This window comes from Elephantulus edwardii, unplaced genomic scaffold (genome assembly GCF_000299155.1).
Source record: "Elephantulus edwardii isolate Elephantulus edwardi_28Jun2011 unplaced genomic scaffold, EleEdw1.0 scaffold00121, whole genome shotgun sequence".
Lineage (NCBI taxonomy): Eukaryota > Metazoa > Chordata > Mammalia > Macroscelidea > Macroscelididae > Elephantulus > Elephantulus edwardii.
This window is the reverse complement of record NW_006399871.1, coordinates 9,835,099-9,856,005: the sequence shown is the minus strand read 5'-3', so window position 1 is coordinate 9,856,005 and position 20,907 is coordinate 9,835,099. Positions and strand designations below refer to the sequence as shown.

The 20,907-nt window shown below is 41.7% G+C and overlaps 2 protein-coding genes across 4 annotated transcripts in view; one reads left to right on the top strand and one right to left on the bottom strand.

The window, feature by feature from the left end:
- Window positions 1-20,907, top strand: part of MYRIP (myosin VIIA and Rab interacting protein) — a 295,832-nt gene that overhangs the window by 92,341 nt on the left and 182,584 nt on the right. The gene's annotated exons all lie outside the window — the stretch shown is intronic.
- LOC102851434 (tropomyosin alpha-3 chain-like) lies at window positions 15,128-16,020 on the bottom strand. Of its 3 annotated transcripts, none has more exons than XM_006893001.1 (2): window positions 15,908-16,009; window positions 15,263-15,772 (listed from the first exon to the last, which is right to left on the bottom strand). In XM_006893001.1, exons 1-2 carry the CDS (start codon window positions 16,007-16,009, stop codon window positions 15,263-15,265), a joined length of 612 nt encoding a protein of 203 aa, XP_006893063.1. The 3 variants fall into 3 exon arrangements, with proteins under 3 accessions (XP_006893062.1, XP_006893063.1, XP_006893064.1); XM_006893002.1 differs by lacking the exon at window positions 15,908-16,009 and adding an exon at window positions 15,878-15,906 and having other exon boundaries at window positions 15,263-15,743; XM_006893000.1 differs by having other exon boundaries at window positions 15,128-16,020.

Here is a 20,907-nt window from a genome sequence, read left to right as displayed (position 1 = left end):
CATAAGAGTCAAAATCACCTGGATGCCCAGGAACGGGTGGGAGGTCCTTTACGGAAACAGTTTGGCACCCCCTGGCTTAGACCAGTCATGTCCCATCACTCTGTTAACACCTTTCTTCCATGAATATAATCAGGACTGTTAACTAGGATGGAGAGGGAAATGGATCTGGTGGCAGCCTTCAGTGCCTGTCCCATGCATGTTTTGAGCTGATAAACATTGTACAGTTCAGTTGCACCACTCATAGTTTGCCTGCAGACCTGTGGACCCATGAGGCCTCTGGGTAATCACACTTTGTGGCCTTGCAATATTGAGGGGGCTGAAGAAATCCTGGGATATTTGGCTTCATTTTCTTGTAGCAGTCATCAATCTAGTCATGTTACATCAACATTTCTTATCAACATGGTAGGGAAACTCACTTAACCACTCTGAATTCTAGTCTTCAATATTTTTTTAGCTCAGTCTTGAGGTCATTGGACATCACTTCTTTTTAGCATGTAATTAATAGTATATCGGTCATTCCACACAAAACATTTAACAAAAAAAGTTGGAGGTTAGAATCTGCTTAGAAAAAAGAATGGTGCTGTCCTTCCCAAACATTGGGATAGTGTTCATTGCCCTAGAATCAGAACTTCCTCATAGCTGACCCTCCAGTGGGTTTTCATAGGCTGTAAATCACACTGGAGGAGATTGCCCATCTTAGTGCCATGGGTGGATTCAAGCCACTTGTCTCAGGTTGGCAGTTCAACTCCTTACCAAAGTTAACCATTAAAAACACAGTGGAGAAAATTATTACCTAACTTGAGAGGTATACCATCTATTACCTGATTCTGAGGCTTCATCTGACATACTTTGGACATGTTGTAAGGAGGAACCAGTCCTTGGAGAGGGACACCATGTTTGGGAGCATGGAGGGACGGTGCAGGAGAGGAAGACCCTCTATGAAGCAGATTGATTCAGTGATTAGGGTAATCGGGGTAGGTGTGTTGGAGACAGTGAGATTTGCACAGGACAGAGCAGGGTTTAGGGCTGTTGGACATAGTGTCGCTATGAGTCACTTTAACAATAACAACTTGAAAGGGACTGGAGAACATTATGCCGAGGGAGCTAACTCAGTCCCATAAAGACAAATGCTGTCTAAAACCATTGTAGAATGATTATTATTATTATTGTTGAATGAGTATGAGGATACAAAATAGGGGAGGGTGGAAACAGAGGGCTAAGGATGTGCGGCGAGGGGAGATTAATCATGGGGTCACACAATTTGATGGGGGGGTGAGATAAATTGGAACGATCTGGTGTGAAAAACAATGTATTCGAATTTTGTAAATAAAATAGTATAAAAAGTAATGTAAAAGAAAAGAAAACACAATATAGTATTTCCAGCAAACCTTTCTGCCATACAATTCTGACAAAATGATGGTGAGCCGTCTTGAGTTGAAATCAACTCAATGGTAACAGGTTATAGACCCGTCAAATCAATGCTTAATGTGTTTTGATGGGATTAAGACCAGAAATACTCCTAAAAATATAAGTATGCCACAAATGTGTCCTGTGATTATGGAGAAAAAGAAATAAAATTGTAAGTGTTCTCTTTTGGTAAAATGCTGACATAAAGGAGCCTTCACACAGAAAAGAAAGAGAGGAAATCAATAAGAAATGTACTTTATTTTAAAATGGAGCCAACAGTTGAACAGTTTGTCCTTATTTGAGAATAAAAAGGCACAAGTGCAGTATATGTCCTTATGCAACTGAGTGTTTTCACTCAGCATAATGCTCTTTAGACTCTGGTGGCCTAGTGGCAAGAAACTGCACTGCAATCCTAAAGGCCCATGGTTCAAGACCACAAGCTGCTCTGCAGGAGAAGGATGGGCAGTCTCCTTCTATGTGATTAACTGCCTCTGAAAACCCGCCAGAGGGTCAGCCATGGGTCAGTTCCAACCTGACAGCATATAACAACATATAGTATTTGAAGAAATCTTTGTTCTTAGTGCTGCATAGTATTCTATTCTGTGAATGTATCACAGTTTCTCAATCCACTCATTTGTTGATGGACATTTGAGCTGTTTCCATTTTCTTGCTATTGTAAATAATGCTGCTGTGGGCATCAGTGTGCAAATCTCCATTTGTGTCATATATCTATACATAGTAGTAGAATGACTGAGTCTTACAGAATTTCAGTGTTCAGTTTTTTTATGAAATAACAAACTGCCTTCCAGAGGACTTGTACCATTTTACAGTCCCACCAGCACTGTATGAGAATTCCAATCTCTCCACATCCTGTCCAACAATTATTACTTGTTGTCCTTTACCAAAACTTTACCACTACTACTGGGATGAGATGATATCTCATTGTGGCTTTGATTTGCATCTCTGGTTGCCATTGGTTTTTAGCTTTTCTTCATTTGTCTGTTGGCCATCTAAATGTCTTCCTCTATGAAACATCTTTCCATGTCTTTTGCCCATCTTGTGATTGGGGTCTTGGTCTTTTCCTTGTGGAGGTCCTGTAATTTTCTATATAAACTTCCATTGTAAGACCCTTGGCTGAGATGGCATTGTCAAATGTTCTTTCCCAGTCTGTAGGTTTTCCTTATATGCTGTTAGACAGAGTTCTTAATGCACACAGGGACTTACTCTTTAGAAGATCCATTTATCCGTGTGATCCTCCCCTGGTTGTGAATTTTTAGCTTTATTTGTCAGCCTACTAGGAAGACGCAATATGGTAAAAATAACAATCTTACTAGAAGCAATCTACATGTTCAACACAATCCCAATACAGGTACCAAATTCATTTTTCAAAGAGATAGAAAAGGCAGTAGGCAAGTTTTATCTGGAGAAGAAAGAGACCCCAAATAATAAGCAAAGCACTTCTGTAAAACAGAAATAAATTGAGAGGCATAGCACTCTCTGATCTCACAACTTACTACACAGCAGTAATAACAAAACAGCGTAGTCCTGGAACAGTGGCAGAGACATGGACCAATAGAACATAATGGAGAACCCAGAAATGAAGCCACCTACCTACGGCTGACTGGTATTCGACAAGGAAACAAAACGTATCAAACGAGAGCCTCTTCAACAAATGGTGCTGGCAAAACTGGACTGCTGCCTGGAGAAAGCTGAAACAGGAGCCTATCTCACACCATGCACGAAAATCAACTCAAGGTTGATCAGAGACCTAGGGGGAAAGCCCCAAACTATAAAGACCATAAGAGACAAAATGGGACCAAATTTAGAAGCCCAGCCTGTGGAGTCTTCATTTTCTCAATGTTGCGATGTAATCCAGACTGAATAACACAACCTTTATTGTTGCAAAAATTGAGCTCACAGTGACAGTAACTTAACTGAAGTCACAAGCCTCGGAAGGGTAGGCATTGGGTCCAAATCCACACCTTTGCTTCTAGAACTTGCATTTTCTTTTTCTTTTTTTTCTTTTAGAAATTGCATTTTCAATAGGACTAAATCCTCCTATCCAATCTCAGAAAAGGACTCAAAAGTTGGTCCAGAGAGGGAGTGCCAGGGGAAAATCAACTAAACCGATAACCGTCACATCTTTTACGTGTCAAGCACAAATATGCATACAGCACACACAGAGAGAGAATTACCAGGATCAGAATCACACAGGAAAGCAGTTAGGGGACAAACGTTTTAAAGACATTCCTCAGGGAGGAAATAATGAGAGATGAAGGAAGGAGAACCCAGCAGAGTGCACTCTGGAGTGAGATGGCCTAGGAAAGATGACCTCGAATTTTGGAGGATCCGAAGTGCTTGGGACACATGACATGGCTATTCTTCGAACTGGTGATTTGTTTCTTTGGTTTCCTTAGCAGTGAATGCAAAAGTCTTACACAGATACTGGTTGATCGTGTTTATGAGACATGAGAAAATGAGTTTTTTATTGATTTTATTTTTTTTATCTTTTCTCTTTAAAAAATTTTTTCACTAGTTTATTTACAAAATTCTAATACAAATTTGAACAGTTTTTTTTTTTTTCAAATTCCTTATACCTTTTTAAATTTCCATTCATTCATGGTTGCACTTTTCTCCCTGCCCTCCCCACCCCCTCAATTCATTCTTCTCTTTGAAAAGTAAAAAAAAAATTCTTTTATTGTTCTACAATCCCTCCCCCCAAAGTCCGCCCCACTATGCAGCAATCGTTCTGGACCCCTGTCATGACAATAATACCTAATCACATGTCCTTTTTAAACAGTTCTCTCCCTCATCAGTTTCAATGCAGTATATATAACTTTAACCCATCTTTCTCAGTCTCCCTCCAACCCCTGTGTGGGTCTTGTTTTACAACAGTGGCACCATGCAGTGGAGGGGAACCTCCAGAGGACAGATTGGGTATCGCACTCGGAATGAATGAACCTATGTCTACTAAGACCTAGTGAGGTCTCCCTCTGTTGGGAAAGGGGCTGTTGGTTTGTTGTGTGTACTCTGTGGTACTTCCCACCCCAGAGTATTCCCAGGCACCATAGAATTTAGATGTTGTGATCCATAGAGTTTGCTTTGGCTGATTTTTGAGAGGATGTAGCCAGAACTATATCCGAGTCTAGCTTAGTCTGAAAGCTTCTCTGAGCCTGTTCAGCACCATAACAACATGCAGCCCTCCACTGACAGAAAGAAGAGGCTCATATATGAGATGCATTGACCAACACGTGAATATGGTCTCAATATAGGGCGAGAAGCCTACCTTTGAACTTCCCTTGTGGTGGGGTCTTTAAGCCTAAATTTTGTTCTTCTGGATACCACCCTTAAATGAAGCTCAAGACGTAGTGGTTACAGTATCACTATCAATAGTAACGATGCCAGCAGGTAACATGTATGGAGTCCCCAGGAGAGTAATATCTAACTTACAGACAGCTCCTACTTGTCTTTTAATTCCTCACTTCAAAATTATTTGAACCAACCTGTACTCACGGCAGACTTTTTCTATCCCCTTTCACTTGCTGTTTACACAGTTTTTAAAATATTGAAAAGCACTGAAATGAATGCCCCTGCTTTGACTTTCCTACAAATCTAATACACAAAGAAACAGTTACATTCCTGACCCAGCGACTGCCTGAGCTTATTAGATGCCACAGTCCTGAAGTGGTACAGTCAGTACACTTGGCTGCAAACAGAAAGATTTGTCACCTTGGTTGGGTTATTTGTTAACATCCGTATAAGCTCACATTTTACATGTGATTAACATGGTAATACCTACTTTTTTATTGACTGCTCTTTTACTTTAATATATCAGCTCTTATCCACATTTTGATATGGTGTCCAAGATTACTTGAATCTCTGCTTATTAGTCTGTCAGGATATTGTACCATGTTTTATTAAAGCCTTTTCATTATTTTAAACATTAAAGCTTGTGTTCCCATTTGTATTTTTGCAGCTTCATGCTCTCATGAACATCCTTATACATACATCCACTTCTGGGTATTTTCTTACAAAAATAAAGTACTTGAGTTGAACTTAAGGTTCAAAGACTGTGTCTGTCACTGTGACACTTCTTAAGTAGTGCTGGGTTACTTTCTCATAGCACTGAATGTATTGATTCCGCCACCAGCAATAAACATCATTTTCAGCACACATTTGCCAGTGTCGAGATCTCATATTTTAAAATTCTTACGACTTTGGATGAGACTAGAACATTTTGCTGGCAGACAATTAGATACATCAAGGATAGAAGGATAAGTAGTACGATGTATATAGAAGTCCGAAGGGGGAAGGAGAAGGGCAGAGGGGCAGAGAGTGGGCAGGGAGGAATCACGGGGTCACAGAGTTTGGTGGGCAGATAGAGGGGATGAAGGAATTAGGAAAGATACAGTGAGGATGTGAAAAGATAATAGCGAGCATTGATAGATCAGTGGTAACTGGTTTTATTAAATGTCTTGTATGAGAAGGATCGTATGAAACCATGTGAATGAAGCAATGTGTGAAACAATGTATATAATTGAAACAGCAATGTATACGAATTGTGTATACAAACGAATATAAAATTAAATATGAAGAGAGAGATAGCTATATGTGAATGTACGTGTATATACATATATAGCTCCTTTAAAGAACCATCTCAGCCACTGAAAACACGATGGAGCACACTTCCACTCTGTCATGTCTGAGGGCACCGTAGGTGAGCGTTGACTTGATGCCAGCTTGGATTTTTTGCCTATGACACAAAGGGTTAGAGAGGAGAAGTATTTAGGTGACATTTCTGCCTTGGAGCGAAACTCTACCTCACATTTGAGGGGTGCACCTGGATAGCTCTTCTTCTCCCCCATGTCTTAGCACTGGTGGTACCAACACCCCTTTTCACCTCTTCACCGTCATCACATGTATTGTGACTGTCCAGGCAGTTTTCATTTGTGCATTTCACTAAACAAACACAGCACTTTCTCTATCAGCTCACCTCCAAGTTGAGATCATGCAAGATAGCTTTTTAAGCGTCTGTGTTTTTACTCTGATTTCTGCCCCCAGATGCACCCATGTTATGTGTTGGACTGCAACCCAAAAAGTCAGCAAGCCAAAAGCTCAGCAGTTCAAATCCACCATCAGTCCTCAGGGAGAACGCTGGGGAAAATTTACGTGCTTGGAAACACCACGAATGAGTATGGTCTGCTTCGTGGCAGTGGGATGGTTTTCTTAAATGACCAAGGTAGTTTGCAGTCTCTTCTACAAAAAGACATTCACCTAATAGAAATAGACTTTAGGCACCCATGTTTATCGCAGCTTTGTTCACAATAGCAAGGAGTTGGAAACAACCTAAGTGCCCATCAACAAATGAATGGATAGAGAAACTCTGGTATATTCACACAATGGAATACTATGCTGCATTAAAAAACAAGGAACTCATGCAATATTATTCATAATGGGTGACCCTGGAGGACATTATGCTGAGTGAAGTATCTCAGTCACAAAAGGACAAATACTGCATGGTGCCACTGTTGTAAAACAGGACTGATACCGGGGTTCGGGGGAGACTGAGAAAGATGGGATAAATAATGTATACTGTATTAAAACTGATGAAGGAGAGAACTCTTTAAAAGGGATATATGATTAGGTGTTATTGTCATGATAGGAGTCCAGAATGAAGGCTGCGTAGTGGAGTGGCCCTGGGGGGAGGGATTGTATAACAATGAAAGAATTTTTCTTTTACTTTTCAAAGAGAAGAGTGTACTGGGGGGAGGGGTGGGCAGGGAAAAAGATGCAACAATGAATGAATGGAAATCCAGTCTCTGTAAATTTTCATTAAAATTAATAAAAATAAAAAATTGTTTTAAAAAAGAAATAGACTTTAGGAGGCTGCACTTGCTGGATGCTGCCCCGTCGAACCCCTCTGTGCACAGGCGAACTGCTCCATTGTGTTATCAACCCTCTGATCTTTCAGAAACCCATCACCAGGCCTGGCTTCCTACGTGCTTCTGAGTAAATTCAAACCATGAGTCTTTCACCTAGCTGTGATCACGTAACTGTTCATGCCACCTGGCAACTCTCCACTTTAAAATTAGAGCCAGGAAAAGAGAAATGAATTAGAATGCAAATGTGAAATCGGTCAAGGATACAGTGCCCGACCCTGGAGTGCACAGCTGTCTCTGTGTTTGTTTATGGCCCAAGCAAAAAACTGAATTTGATCAGTTTCATAATTCTTAGGAAGAAAAGAAGAAAACTGTTTCCACGAGAAGCACATGCTTACAGGGACCTGAGTTCTGGAAGCCATTTCTCCCCATAACTCTTTGAGGAAGCATTACTGTAGGAACCATTATCCTCCACAAACAGCCACGTAGCATTTTATGACAACTGCGCTTAGTGAACCTCTGATGTGATAAAACTCTGCAGAAGAAATCTGAAAAGCTCTTCTGAGTGGAGCCAAGACAGCATAGCCGATTGGCAGTGTTATTCATAAAGTTGTTTAGCAAACATTTTACAAGTCACCTGTGAGCATGTGGGCTACAAAGGCAAATGATGCATAAATGAGATTACTAGTTACAGACTGGCACTTTCGATGAATAGACTTGATACAGAGATATCATGCCCTTTACTATGTTTAGGTAGAATTCTTGCCAGGCTTAGTGGGAAGGAGTTGCACTGCCAAGCGAAAGGCTGAAAAGAATCCACCAAGTGTTCCATGGTAGAAAGATAGTCTCTTCCCGTGTGATTTCCTGCCTCTGAAAACCCAGTGGAACATCAGCTGTGTGTTGATTCTACCTCAGCAGATACATAGCAACTACAGGCCGACTGAATGTTGAGCAGCTTGAAAGTGTCTTTCCTCATTCACCCTGAAACCCACAGCGTCCCTTTTCAGCAGGAAGTAGCTAAGAGAATACGCCATCCCCTTTTCCTTATGAATCAGGTTGAAGTCTCTCTCAGGGAGGAGTGATAGGGAATGGCAAGGGACACACTGACAAAGGAGATTAATCAGAACTGGCTTTGACAAGCACTGTGGCAATTGGACAATTAAAACAGACATGGGGGGGGGAGAAGAACGAACTGGGGATGAGGGTAGAGAAAACAGTGCAACAATGAATGAATGAAAACCCAAAATCTCTGTAAATGTTCATTAAAACTAATAAAATTTAATTTAAAAAAAAGAAATGAAATAAAATGCACAGTATGAAAAAAAAAAGTGTCTTTCCTGGCAAAGGCCTTCTGTGTGGTTGGGCATCTTGAACGCCATATACCTTAAAAGTATCAGCAAACAGGGGGTGTAGGTGGCTTCTTCTGCCCAGGAGTTTGCCCCCCTTCTACATGGAATGAGGCAAAGAAGAACTGATGGGCAAAGTTGAAACAAGACACGTGTGAAGGAGAAGAAAGCCCAATAGGTAGAGAATCAGAATTAATATTCCATATTAAAGTCAGTAATATACTACAAAAAAAATCCATATTAAAATCAGAATGTTCACCATTTCGAGAGGGAAGGAATTCCTAAAAACCAATTGTTGTTGTTGTTATGTACTATCAAGTCGCCTGCGACACATAGCCACCCTATGTACGACCTACCCGCATTGCTCCAGTTACTGTATCAATCCATCTCATCCACATTCTTCCTCTCCTGTGCTGTCACTCCACCCTTCTAAACATGATGCCCTTCTCCAAGGGACCAGTATTTCCTGGCAACATGACAACATATGTGAGGTTGAGCTTCAAAATCCTAGCCTCCAAGGAGAAACTTGGTTTCACCCTCTCTAGGACAGACCTGTTTGTTTTCTTGGCAGTCGATTGTGTGTTCAAGACTCTTCTCCAGCACCACAACTCGAAGGCATCAATTTTTCTTTTCTCATCTTTAGTCATTGTCCGGCTCTGTGATGCATAGCAAGGAATTCCTAAGACCAGGCACAGTCAATAAAAATGGAGAAATAGCTACCATGTAAAGATACAAAAAAGCAACAACTTGTTACATAGAAACAGTTTTTACAATACAAAGGAAATAATTTCCAATCTACAACATCAAAAAAGGGAGTGTAAGACTCTGGAAAATAATTTAACAGAACTCTGTGTGCAATTCTATACACTCTATATAAAAAAAAATAGAGTGAAATCTAACTACATGATCTTAATCTTCTGCATTCCTCTCAACTTCAAAATAAGGATAATAATAGATCCTGCATTAGCTATTGATGCTTTAATAGAGTTCTTAGAACATTTAAGTACATTCAATAAATGCTAGTGGTTATTACTTTTGTTATTATTTTCTTCTTTTCTACCATAAAGGAAATGGAATAATGCATATAAAAAAATTTTAGACTCTTTCTGCATCTCTATGGCATTTTTTAATATTGCAAATTAGTTTTAAAGAGAGTCTTTAACTGATGATAATGTTTTAAAGAAAGTACTTTAATTGACAAAAAATCAATAAACAGCTATACTATTAAATAGTAAAAGCTTTTTCTAGAGGGTAGGAGTATGACTCAAAATATTTTTTCTATATAGTTTTTTAAAAAAATGTATTTCAGAAGATCTGATGGTCTGTCTTCAATGAGAGATAAACATTTTGTTTTCGTTTTGAGTTTTGTAAAATACATCTTCAGCTTTTATGAAAATGGAGTGTGGAGTAAATTTGTTTCAAAGCAGCTGTCAGCAGTACATTTAAAACCTAAGAACTGATAATAAGCAGATGTGGAGATGTCTTGTTTACAGTGATGTAACACAGAATCAGTGTGCACAGAATTTTGTCAATATTGATAGCTCCTTTTACCTTCCATATGACAATGCACTTTTCTTTGACTCTCATGACAGTGAGAGTCAAAACCAACCATGAGCTTTAGGCAGAGTGATTTTGATACTGCATTTAACACTGCAGTTCAGACATTTACGATGGAGCTGAATTCCAGGTCTTTTTCTTCCAAGATAGAGCTGTGACCTGGACATGCCTCCCTCAGGGCTCATCACTGCTGCAAGAAGGTCTCCTTTTTCTTCTTTATCCTCAAACCAAGCAATTTAGCACTTGTGTAATCTCTTCTCAGGCTGTAGCAGACGGCTTGTTCTCTCCCAAGAACTGACATGTGTTATAAAGAGAAAAAGTCCTGTTTAAGAGATGCTACAGATTGTCCATTCTGCTGATGGAAATATAGGGGTGCTTGGGACTTACACCTGTGAAAACACAATTTGCATTTTCTCTAATGCAGAGGGTGGTCTGACCCGTACCTCATCTCCTCTTGCAATATTGGTGCTCAAATTTCACTTGGCTTCCAAGTCAGCTGCAGTCTTTTAACCTTGGCCGTGAGATCAGGCAGTGTGAAAGGATTAATAGAGATGACTCTGTTTTCATTGAGCATTGAAGAAGCCAGAAAGAGTAGACAGAAGCTAACCAGTCAGGGAAGTCATCCACACTAGTTATCAGTTCAGGAAAAGGAATTTTAAAGTGTTGTATCTAGACATTGATTGTGTGTGGCATCACATAATTTGTCATATAAGCCTACTGGGACCCTTGTGAGAGTGAAAGTGAGTTCTCTTAATTACACAGAAGTAATAGATTTACACTGGGACTGTGTCAGTCAAACAAGACAATAGAAACTTTTCAAGTCATGGAAGACCCATCTCTACTGAGCCTGACTTCTCACTGGCCAAGGGCTAGTGCAGAGTAGTTGGTGCTGAGGGTAGACTATTTAGCTCCAGAAGAAGGCAGTTGTCACAATACACACCTGGGCCAGAAAACCCTGTTGGTAGCTTCAGGCCTCTGTCAGAGATAACCCTGACCTTGAAACACTGTGCATCTAGATTTCAAGTCTGAGAGTGCTGAATCAGTCAGGATTTATACCAGCTGTACTCCACCGGGTTCTGGATAGCCTGCGTTTATTGAATGTTCTTTCCTTTTGTGGAATTCTCCAGACAGAACATGGTTTAAAAATCACAAAGGTTGCTTGTCAGGATTTTATCCTTTTCCCTAGTCAGTCTGTATACTGCGCAAATCATTTGTGAAGCTGGACCCTCTGAAGAGGAATGTGGCATCCAGATTAGAGGGAGACTCACCAACAACCTGCATTAAGCAAAGATGCGACCTTGCCTGTGAGGCCTTGAAATGCACACTCCCTTCAAGATGGGTCACATCTCAACATCAAGAACACAAAGGTCCTCACTTCTGCGCTAGTAGGTAACAGTGTGATAGATAGAGAAAAGCTTGAAATTGTGAAAGATTTCATCGTAACTTGGATCAGCAGTCGATGCCCTGGGTAACAGCAGACAGATCAGGAGGCCTGTTGCATTGGGCAGGTCTGCTGTTGGGGATGCTCCAAAAATACTGATGCACATCTGAAACCTTTCAAGCAAGAGAAAGACTGCCAGGAGTGAACAGGTATATGTGATATTGGGAAAGGTATTTCAGGTGCACCTTTTCCGATGAAAGAACTCTGGGAGCCAGAATTCACTTCCTCATTGGCCCCTGACAAAAAAACGGGAATTTTATTGAGCACAGTTGCTACATATATAAGACTATATAACATAATATATGTGATATATTATATATAATTATAGACATTATACTTTGTAATAATTACTCTATATTCTATATATTTCTATCATAATATATATTGTATATATAATTTCATATATACATATACATTTATACACATACATATACATATAAACATACACACATATACACACATACATATACATATATACATATACATATATATAAATAAATTATATATATATATATACACACACACACACAAATATCTGAGACCTTACCTCCTGGGTGTGACTATTTGGTTTTCTTTTTCCTAAATCTTGTTCATGGTTTGGAGGTTGATTAGATACACTCAGCCCTCGATTTCTTTTTTTGAACCACTAGAGGTAATGAGATTGCCAGCTGAAATTTCATGAAAAGTTTGTAAGTCACGACCTGAGGTAACAATTTCTCCAAGGAGAAGGGTTTTTTGTTTTTCTTTTCATACTACATCCAAATAAGTTTCTTCTATCACCAAATAGATTTCTCTGCTGCCTCTTTCTAGGTGAGCCTTAACACTAAAAGTATAACCTGAAGCGTTCAAGCTTATCTAAAGGGTCTCCCACTGGACTCCACACATTGGTGTAGGGGACGTAAAGTTTATTTTTTTATATACCATTCACTCAACAGAGTTGTCAAATATGAATCTTAAGATTATCTGGATTCAACTGGAACCTTCAGGCAAAAAAATTATACCACTGTATACTTGCTTACTTCCTAGAATTCTTGTTTTTGTTTCATTTTTAATGCTTTTTTTTCTTGGCTTCTCTTCCCGTTGGAGGGCCCATGAGTATTCAGGGAACACGCCACCATACAGATGGAAGTGGAAGCCAGCATATGCATTTTTTAGGTTAAGCTACAAGCAGAATTCAGCGATGTGCTCTTGGGAAATGTCTCAGATCCAGCTTGGCATTTCTGCACCCCGTGTATCTGAGGTCCTAGCAGAAACTGCTGGCTGATATCACGGTTTCCTGGCAGTCTGAGACATGTGCATTTAATCAATCCTGATACCTCTGGGCATGTGCACAATCTCAGGCACCTCTTTTGTGTGCATTTTTCATGAATGGTTGTTAATTCCTATCTCTTTGCTCCAGATCATACTCTCCAAGGTGGTTTGGTTGTTTGGGGTTGGTTTGGTGGTGGTATTTGTTTATCAGAAACCCTCTGATTAATCTCTCCAGCATGTTGGTGCTCTTCCTGGCATCATTTGCCATAGGATTTGAGAACTCTATTGATTATCCCATGGATTTCCAAACCAGCAAACGGGTCTGGAAGAAGGTGCAGCCCGGTGCTTCTTGAAGGCAATGATGATGGAACTTCGTCTCATGTACATTGGGTGTCTTGGCATAAGACATCATACCAGGAAAGGTGAAGAGAAGGTCAAAGAGACAGGAAGACCCTCAAAGAGATGGACTGATGCAGTGACTGCGACCACGGGCTTGTGACTGGCAGGAATTATGCGGCTGGTGTAGGATAGGTCAAGTTTCCCATCTGTTGCTCATAGGTTCGTTTTGCATTGGAATCAATGCTCTATTGAATCCAATGTTGTTATGTGCTGTCTGGAGTATATCAACAGCAACAATCAGCTCCTTTGAAGCATAAATCTTAGTGCTGTTTATTACAGTGGTTGAGGGAAAAGAAAGAGTATGTTTCACCTTCCTTACATAACTCCTTGAATGTGACCAGCTAGGTCTTGTGTGGTAGTTCGTACAGAGTTGTGGTGCTAACCCCGGGTGACACCTCTGGTGGTTCAGGTCCACCAGTGACTGAGAAAGATGAGCTGCCTCCTCTGGGTATTTACAGCCTCCAAAAACCCTCTGGGAAGGTCAGCTGTGAGGTGGTTCCAACCGGAGGTAACCCGGAAGGGAAAGGTTATACATGGGTTAGATATATTCCATCTCAGTCTCGTTGCCCAGGAAACCAACTGCCGTTCTTCTGCAGATAAATGTAGGGAATTAGTCCCAAACTCATTCTGTAATGAAACACTTAATAAATTTAGATTAAAATCAAGATGTCCAACCACAAAATAGTTAAGTTGTTTTTGAATGAGGAACCTACTTTTTTTTTTTTTTAGGGACTGCTTCTTTATTTCAAAAAGACACTTGACAATTTTCAGTATCAAAACAGTTGCACTATTGGTTTCTCTTTCTCCCAGCTGGCCCCCGAAAGAGACCACACCACAGGGGAGTACAATTTAAGCCAATAAGCTGCAGGATGTGCACCTAACATACTTCACAGAAACTTTACCAAAAAGGGAGAATTGGGTGGGGAAAGGGCTTTAAAAGATTAGCACACTGCCAGTCTACAGACTGCGGAGAGAAATCACTCCCAACCCCAAATAAGCAAAGTTCAAATTAATACAAAATTTCAAAAAAGTTTTGTACAAAAGATATTCAAGATTACTCCAGCACTGACTGATGCAAAGCACTTTGAGAAACAGCAGCTTCAGACCCAGAAATGGGTGATGAGATGAATTTCATATGGCTAAAATCAGTGCCAAAAACATAATTTTGTTTTCTCTTTTTAAAAAAAAGGAAGAAAAGAGCAAATAACTGGTTACTCCAACACAGAGGCACATGATCCATTCTGTGAGTAAACGGGAAGAGGGTAGAAAGAATAGGGTAACAATTTTATCTCAGAGAGAGGTCTCATCATATTGTTTGGTCACTTCTGATAAAAAAAAAATAAAACTGCCTTGTTCCTAGATACCTTAAAGCTGAAAACTAAAATATTTTGGCTAACTCCTCCTGGGATCACCTTTTCTGTTTGACCAGTGCTTTGCAAGGAGCAAGGAGAGTTTCCATGGTGGAGTTTTTCCCTTGGCTGTGTTCGGTTCTCAGTAGGGCAGGCCCATACTTCTTTCCCTCCTTTATGGAGAGGGCAGTATACATTAAGCTGAAAAGTTACCTTCCAAAAGTAAGAACTGCTGCTTCAGAGCTGTGGAGTTATTTGGAATGTTTTGCAAATCGCTATTAAACAAAAAAGTGATTACAAAATGTGTAAATCACAACATGCTTTTAAAGACACTTGCACTATGCTCATGTTCCCTTAAATGTTGTTCCCAAAGGTGCACAGCCTTTAACCCAGTTGGAATCTCTGGGGCAAGGCAAAGACAGTTTGGCAGAAGGGGGAAAAAAAACCCAAAAAACAACCAACAAACCCAAAACACAAAACAAACATGATTTGGGGGAGGGTGGACGGCAAGAGGAGAAAGCAGCCTTCCAGTTAAAGATCAGCCCTCAGTTTAAAGGTCAGCTTCGAGTGGGCTGGCGTCAGGCAGAGTCGGGGTCAAGGGGAGGAGCAGCGGCAGGGCGGGACTGGGGTGCTCTACATCTCATTCAGGTCAAGCAGAGTCTGGTCCAGCATCCTTTGTGTACAGAGGTGCTCCTCTTTGGTGCATTTCAGTTTATCTTCCAAACCATCAATTGTCTTTTCCAGCTTGGCTACTGATCTCTCAGCAAATTCAGCACGTGTCTCTGCCTCCTTAAGTTTATCCGTAAGAATCTTTATCTCTTCCTCATATTTGTCTTCTTTTTGAGAGTACTTTTCTTCAGCAGCACTCAGACACTTGAGGTTCTGGTCCATCAGTCTGATCTGCTCATCCATCTCGCGGCAACGGGACTCTGCCAGCTCAGCTCGCTCCTCTGTACGCTCCAAGTCCCCTTCAATAATCACCAACTTACGAGCTACCTCCTTGTACTTCCGATCTGCCTCTTCTGCAATGTGCTTAGCTTCTTTGAGCTGGATTTCCTGGAGTTCCATCTTTTCTTCATCTTTTAAGGCCCGGTTTTCAATAACCTTCATACCTCTCTCACTCTCATGAGCAACCTTTTCTGCCTCCTCCAGCTTTTGCAGGGCAGTGGCCAGGCGTTCCTGAGCTCGGTCCAGCTCCTCTTCAACCAGCTGGATCCTGCGGTTCAAGGAGGCCACCTCAGCCTCAGCCTGTTCCCGGGGCCGCCTTTCCCCCTCCACTTCTCTCTGGAGGTGCTCGGCCCTCTCCTCAGCATCACCGGCCTGCGGCTGCAGAACCTGGATCTTGCGTTTCACCGCCTCGATGGTGGTGATCCCAGCCATGGTGTCCACCAAGGAACCTACTTTTAATAAGTTGAATATTCCCTAGCATTTCACAGAAATGTGAGTTTTGCCATGATTGTCGTTGTGGTGCACCGTCGAGTCAGATCCGACCCATAGCTCACCCTGCAGCGGGTTCTCAGAGGCAGTAAATCAAACTAGAGGAGATTGCTCATCTTCCAGCAGTGCAACTGGTGGATTTGAACTGTGTACCTTCAGGATTTCAGTGCAGCTTCTTACCACTAGGCCACCAACAAAATGTGTTGCTCATTCATGAGGGACCTGGGGAGCATTTAGTCCCTCATTCAGGACCTACACACACACAAAGTTAAGTGCTCTTGTACTAAAAAACGGTTGGGAGTTTGAGCTCATCCTGTGTACCTTGAAAGAAATGCTTTAGCAATCTACTTTAAAAAGTCGGCACTATACTATGACAGCCCGGTGAAGGGTCAGCCGTGGGTCAGTTCTGACTGGACAACACACAACAACAATAGCATGGGGAACCGTTTTCTGCAATTCATGGGGTCACCAGGAGTCAGAATCTACTGTGGATGGCATTCATTTACTAAATACAAGACACTGTTGTAGCTTTGTGGATTCAGAGGTGAATTGAGTAGAAACAGGCTCTATGTTCATGAGTCTCATGGCCGAGAAGAGAAATAGGCCAATGGTGGAGTGATTATTTTCAGGGTATGGACGTTTGAGTGCTGTGAGTGGGTCCTTTTCCAGACTGTGGGGGGATGGCATTTCAGTTCCTCGTGAAGGCTGGTGGGAGTTGGTCAGACTGAGGCAGATTGGGTGGTGGGAGGTAAGTGAAGCAGGAGGCACATCCCAGGAGGAACAGATGTAGCCCAGACTGCCTGCTTCCTTATTTCTGCTTCTTCCTTTTTCTTCTCTTCATCTTAGTTTCCGTGTTCAACAATAATAAAGCACAGTGAACTTGGTCAAAGGTATTGAGATATCAGATTTCTTGCATTTGGGCGAGTTGTGTTGGGAAAATCTGCTGTCAGGGATGTCTTCAGTGTTAAATGCAGTGATGGCAGCCTTGAGGCTAAGGTGCACCTGATCCAGGCCATGCTCTTCTCAGTTGCTTGCTATACGTCTGAGAGCTGGACAGTGAATAAAGATGACAGAGGAAGAATTGTTGCCTTGAATTGCTGTGTTGGAGAAGAGTATTGAACAAACTGTGGACTGCCAAGAGAACAAATAGGTCCATGCTGGAGATGGTGAAACCACGCTCTTCCTTGGAGGAAAGGACTTTGAAGCTCTGTCTCATGTATTTTGCACATGATGCCAGGAGGAACCAGTCCTTGGAGAAGGACGTCATGCTTGGAAGGCTGAAGGGTCAGCACAGGAGAGGAAGACCCTGGACACAGTGACTGCGGCAGTGAAGTTAAATATATCAGAGACAGTAAAATTGGCATAGTATAGGGCAGGGTTCAGAGCCCTTATTCATAGGGTCTCTGTGAGTCGTAGTCAACTTGACGGCACATGACAATAGCAACAGATACTGAACCTGCATGGGACATTTGAAGCTGGGACAGAGATACTGCCTCTTGTGGGTGGTTCATAGAGAAGCAAGCCTTTCAGACGACTCCAGTCCCTTTTCTCTCATCTCTTCTAGCTTTATCTCCTGGTTCTGAATAGAGTCCTTGCTCTGACATTCTGGTTACCCTCCCTGGAGTTCTCTTGACCATGGCTTTGTGTGCTTCTCCATTAACTTGATACAGTCAAGTTCATCTGAGCACTTAGGCCTGCCTGCCTGCTAATGTGAGACCCACACCGAAAAATCTGCCCCTCCAGACATTATGGGCAAGACTCTGAACCTTACATGACTTTTCCAGAAATCCGACCCCTAGCTTGGGTGTTCTTTCTGCAAGAAAATCAGATGCTATTTAATAAGAATGTTCAGTTCTTCCAGCCCATTTGTTGAACTGTCTTCACACCCCATCTGAGTTGGAATGTTCTGGGGATTTTCTTGAACATCCTCTGACCATCTGAGTATGCATCTATTTCAGACTTTGCTGTTCTGTTCCCTTGATCTGTTATTGGGATTTAAGCTGTGTGACAAGTACTCTATCTCTGTGGTGATACAGATATCATCCAGCTTTGTTTGTCCTTTTCAAATCTGCCTTGGTTATTTTGTATTTTTTTAAATTTACTACTTGAAGTCTACCAGCCTCTCCATAGGCAAAAGGTGAGACAGTCTGACCTCATGAGGATTTACAGCCTCAGAAACTGAGTGGAGGATTACACGAGTCCGACTTGACCGGAGGAGCAGTGGTTTGTTGGATGGGGAAAGCTCCAGATGCATTTTAGATCCATCTTGTCAATTTCTGTAAATTACAGACTGAGATATTAATTAGGACGAGATGGATTGATACAGTAACTGGGGCAATGGGGATAGGTGTGTTGGAGTCAGTGAGACTGGCTCAGGACAGGGCAGCCTTCAGAGCTTTTGTACACAGGGTCACTGTGAGTCGCAGGCAACTCAGTGGCACATAACAACAACGTATTGCATTTGTATATCTCTTTGGGAAGAAATAACGTCTCAACAACGCCCCATCTCCGAATCCATAAACTTGGTGGAAATTCCCCTTGATTTCATCGTTTACCTTAGCGGTGATTAGTGTCAGCATAGAAGAGTTTAACGTCTTCTGCTATATCTATTCCCGTTATTGTTGTTGTATTCCTATTGTACATTGTTCATCCTATTAGAAAGAGAAATCTTTACATCTTTATTTTTAAATATTTGCTGCCAGTGTATGCAAATAGAGAACTCAGGAGCTCTGGTGGCCTAGTAGCAAGAAGCTGCACTGCAATGCCCATGGCACGCGGTTTGAGGCCAGCAGCCGCTGTGTGGGAGGAGGATGGGCAGTCTCCGCCCGTGCAGTTAACTGTCTCTGAAAACCCACTGGAGGGTCATCTTTTGGTCGGTCTCAACTCGATGGTACATAACAACAACAACGTCCGCCAGACCCTGCTCTACTACTCCAAAGGCTGCACCTCACTTGTGGTTCAAATCCACCAGCAACACTGCAAGACAATGATGGCCCATCTCCTCCCGTGTGATTAATAGCCTTGAAACAAGCTCGAGAAGTTACTCTCTGAGTCAGAACTGACTCCATCAAGGGCAGTGAGAATATGAACAGACAATCTGGATTTCCTGATTTCTGGGAAGAGGTCAAGCTTTCAAGCTTAGCCAGAAGCGAAACTTCAAAGGACGCAACTACTTCCAGAATTCTCTTTAATTTTGTTTGGCCTCTGCAGCCTGTTCATTGAAAGGGTCCTGTCCACCCTTAGGATTCTCTGGCCTTTTTCCCCCTCCAACATGGACTTAGACTTCAGGGAAATTTAGATTTGAATCTTAAGTTTTAATCATCACCAACTGTGTGACTTCCGGCTGGTTCCTCATCATCTCTGCCCCTCAAGTTTTCTCTTCTTTAAAATAAGATAGTAAACTATACCACTTAGAGTTGTTGTTGTTATGTGACATCAAGTGTAGGAGGAGATTGCCTGTCTTTCCCTTGAGGAAAAGCTGATGCATTCGAAACACCTGCCTCGAGTTTGACAGTACAGCTCATTTCCCACTAGGCCACCAGCGCTCCCTCTTAGAACTGTAGTGAAGATCAAAGAAGGCTTTACAGAAATGCTGATGCTCACCCCAGGTAAGTCCCTTCTCTTATCCTCCCGTAGTCATTGCTAATCGGCTGCTTCTCTGCAAAAGGACCTGCAGAAAGAGATTCAGTAATCACTGTGTTACTCTTGGCCGTGAAAGCACAGCTGTGAAGCACCATTTATCAACCACCAAAGAAATATGAAGACAAAAAATAAATGCAACCAAATAAAATTAGAATCCCCCAGCAGAAAGCAGCAGGAATTGTCTTTCTCTGTTCATTTATTCCATAAATGTTTATTCCATCCCTTCCATCTGCCAGGCTTGATGCCACCAGACACCATGGGGCACTGGAAGCCTAGAGCAGCCAGTTTTTTTCTTTTCCTCAGAGCCCCGTCCAGAACTGTGCTGGGCACCGAGGACTGGCCGGAGGAGACGGGTCACCCTCAGAGCTTCTGCCCTCTCAGCCTTGTGAAAATACAGATGCTGTCTCAGATAATCAATCTCCTGACACTTTTGAAAGATGATTCAAATCTGAACTGAGGAGCAGGGCGATGAATTTAAGCAGAGGTCACATTTGAAGCATGTCTCAGCTAATTTGAGAAAGCAGACAGTGACCTGTAATCTGAAGCAGTATTAGCTTGACCGGGATGGGCCCCCAGAATGGTCCTCTGTGCCCCTCTGAATAAAGGTGTGACCCATGCCATTAGGGGTTTGTATAAACTTTTAAGAAATTGGTTATTAAGATAAGGATCCAGGAATGTGGGAGAGGCTGGAAGCAGAAGGATATGGATGTGCAGGGGGACAGAGGGATTAATCATTGGGTTGTGCAATTTGATGGGGAGTGGGGAGGGAAATTGAAAGAATTCATTCAAATTTGTATTTGAATTTTGTAAATAAACTAGTAGAAAAATAAAAATAAATACTTCCGTTTACTAAAGATTTGCTGGAGCCTCCCTGAAATTTTTTTTTTTTTTAAAATAGTTGTTTCGTTGGTGGGAGTGTAAAATGGTGCAACCACTGTGGAAAGCGGTGTGGCGCTTTCTCAAAAAGTTGCAAATAGAGATACTGTTTGACCCAGCAATTCCACTACTGGCAATATACCCTAAAGAGACCATAAATGACATCCAAGCAGATATATGCTCACCCATGTTTATCGCGACTTTGTTCACAATAGCAAAGAGTTGGAAACAACCTAAGTGCCCATCAACAAACGCATGGATAGAGAAGCTGTGGTATATTCACACAATGGAATACTACACTGCTTTGAAAAACAAGGAACTCA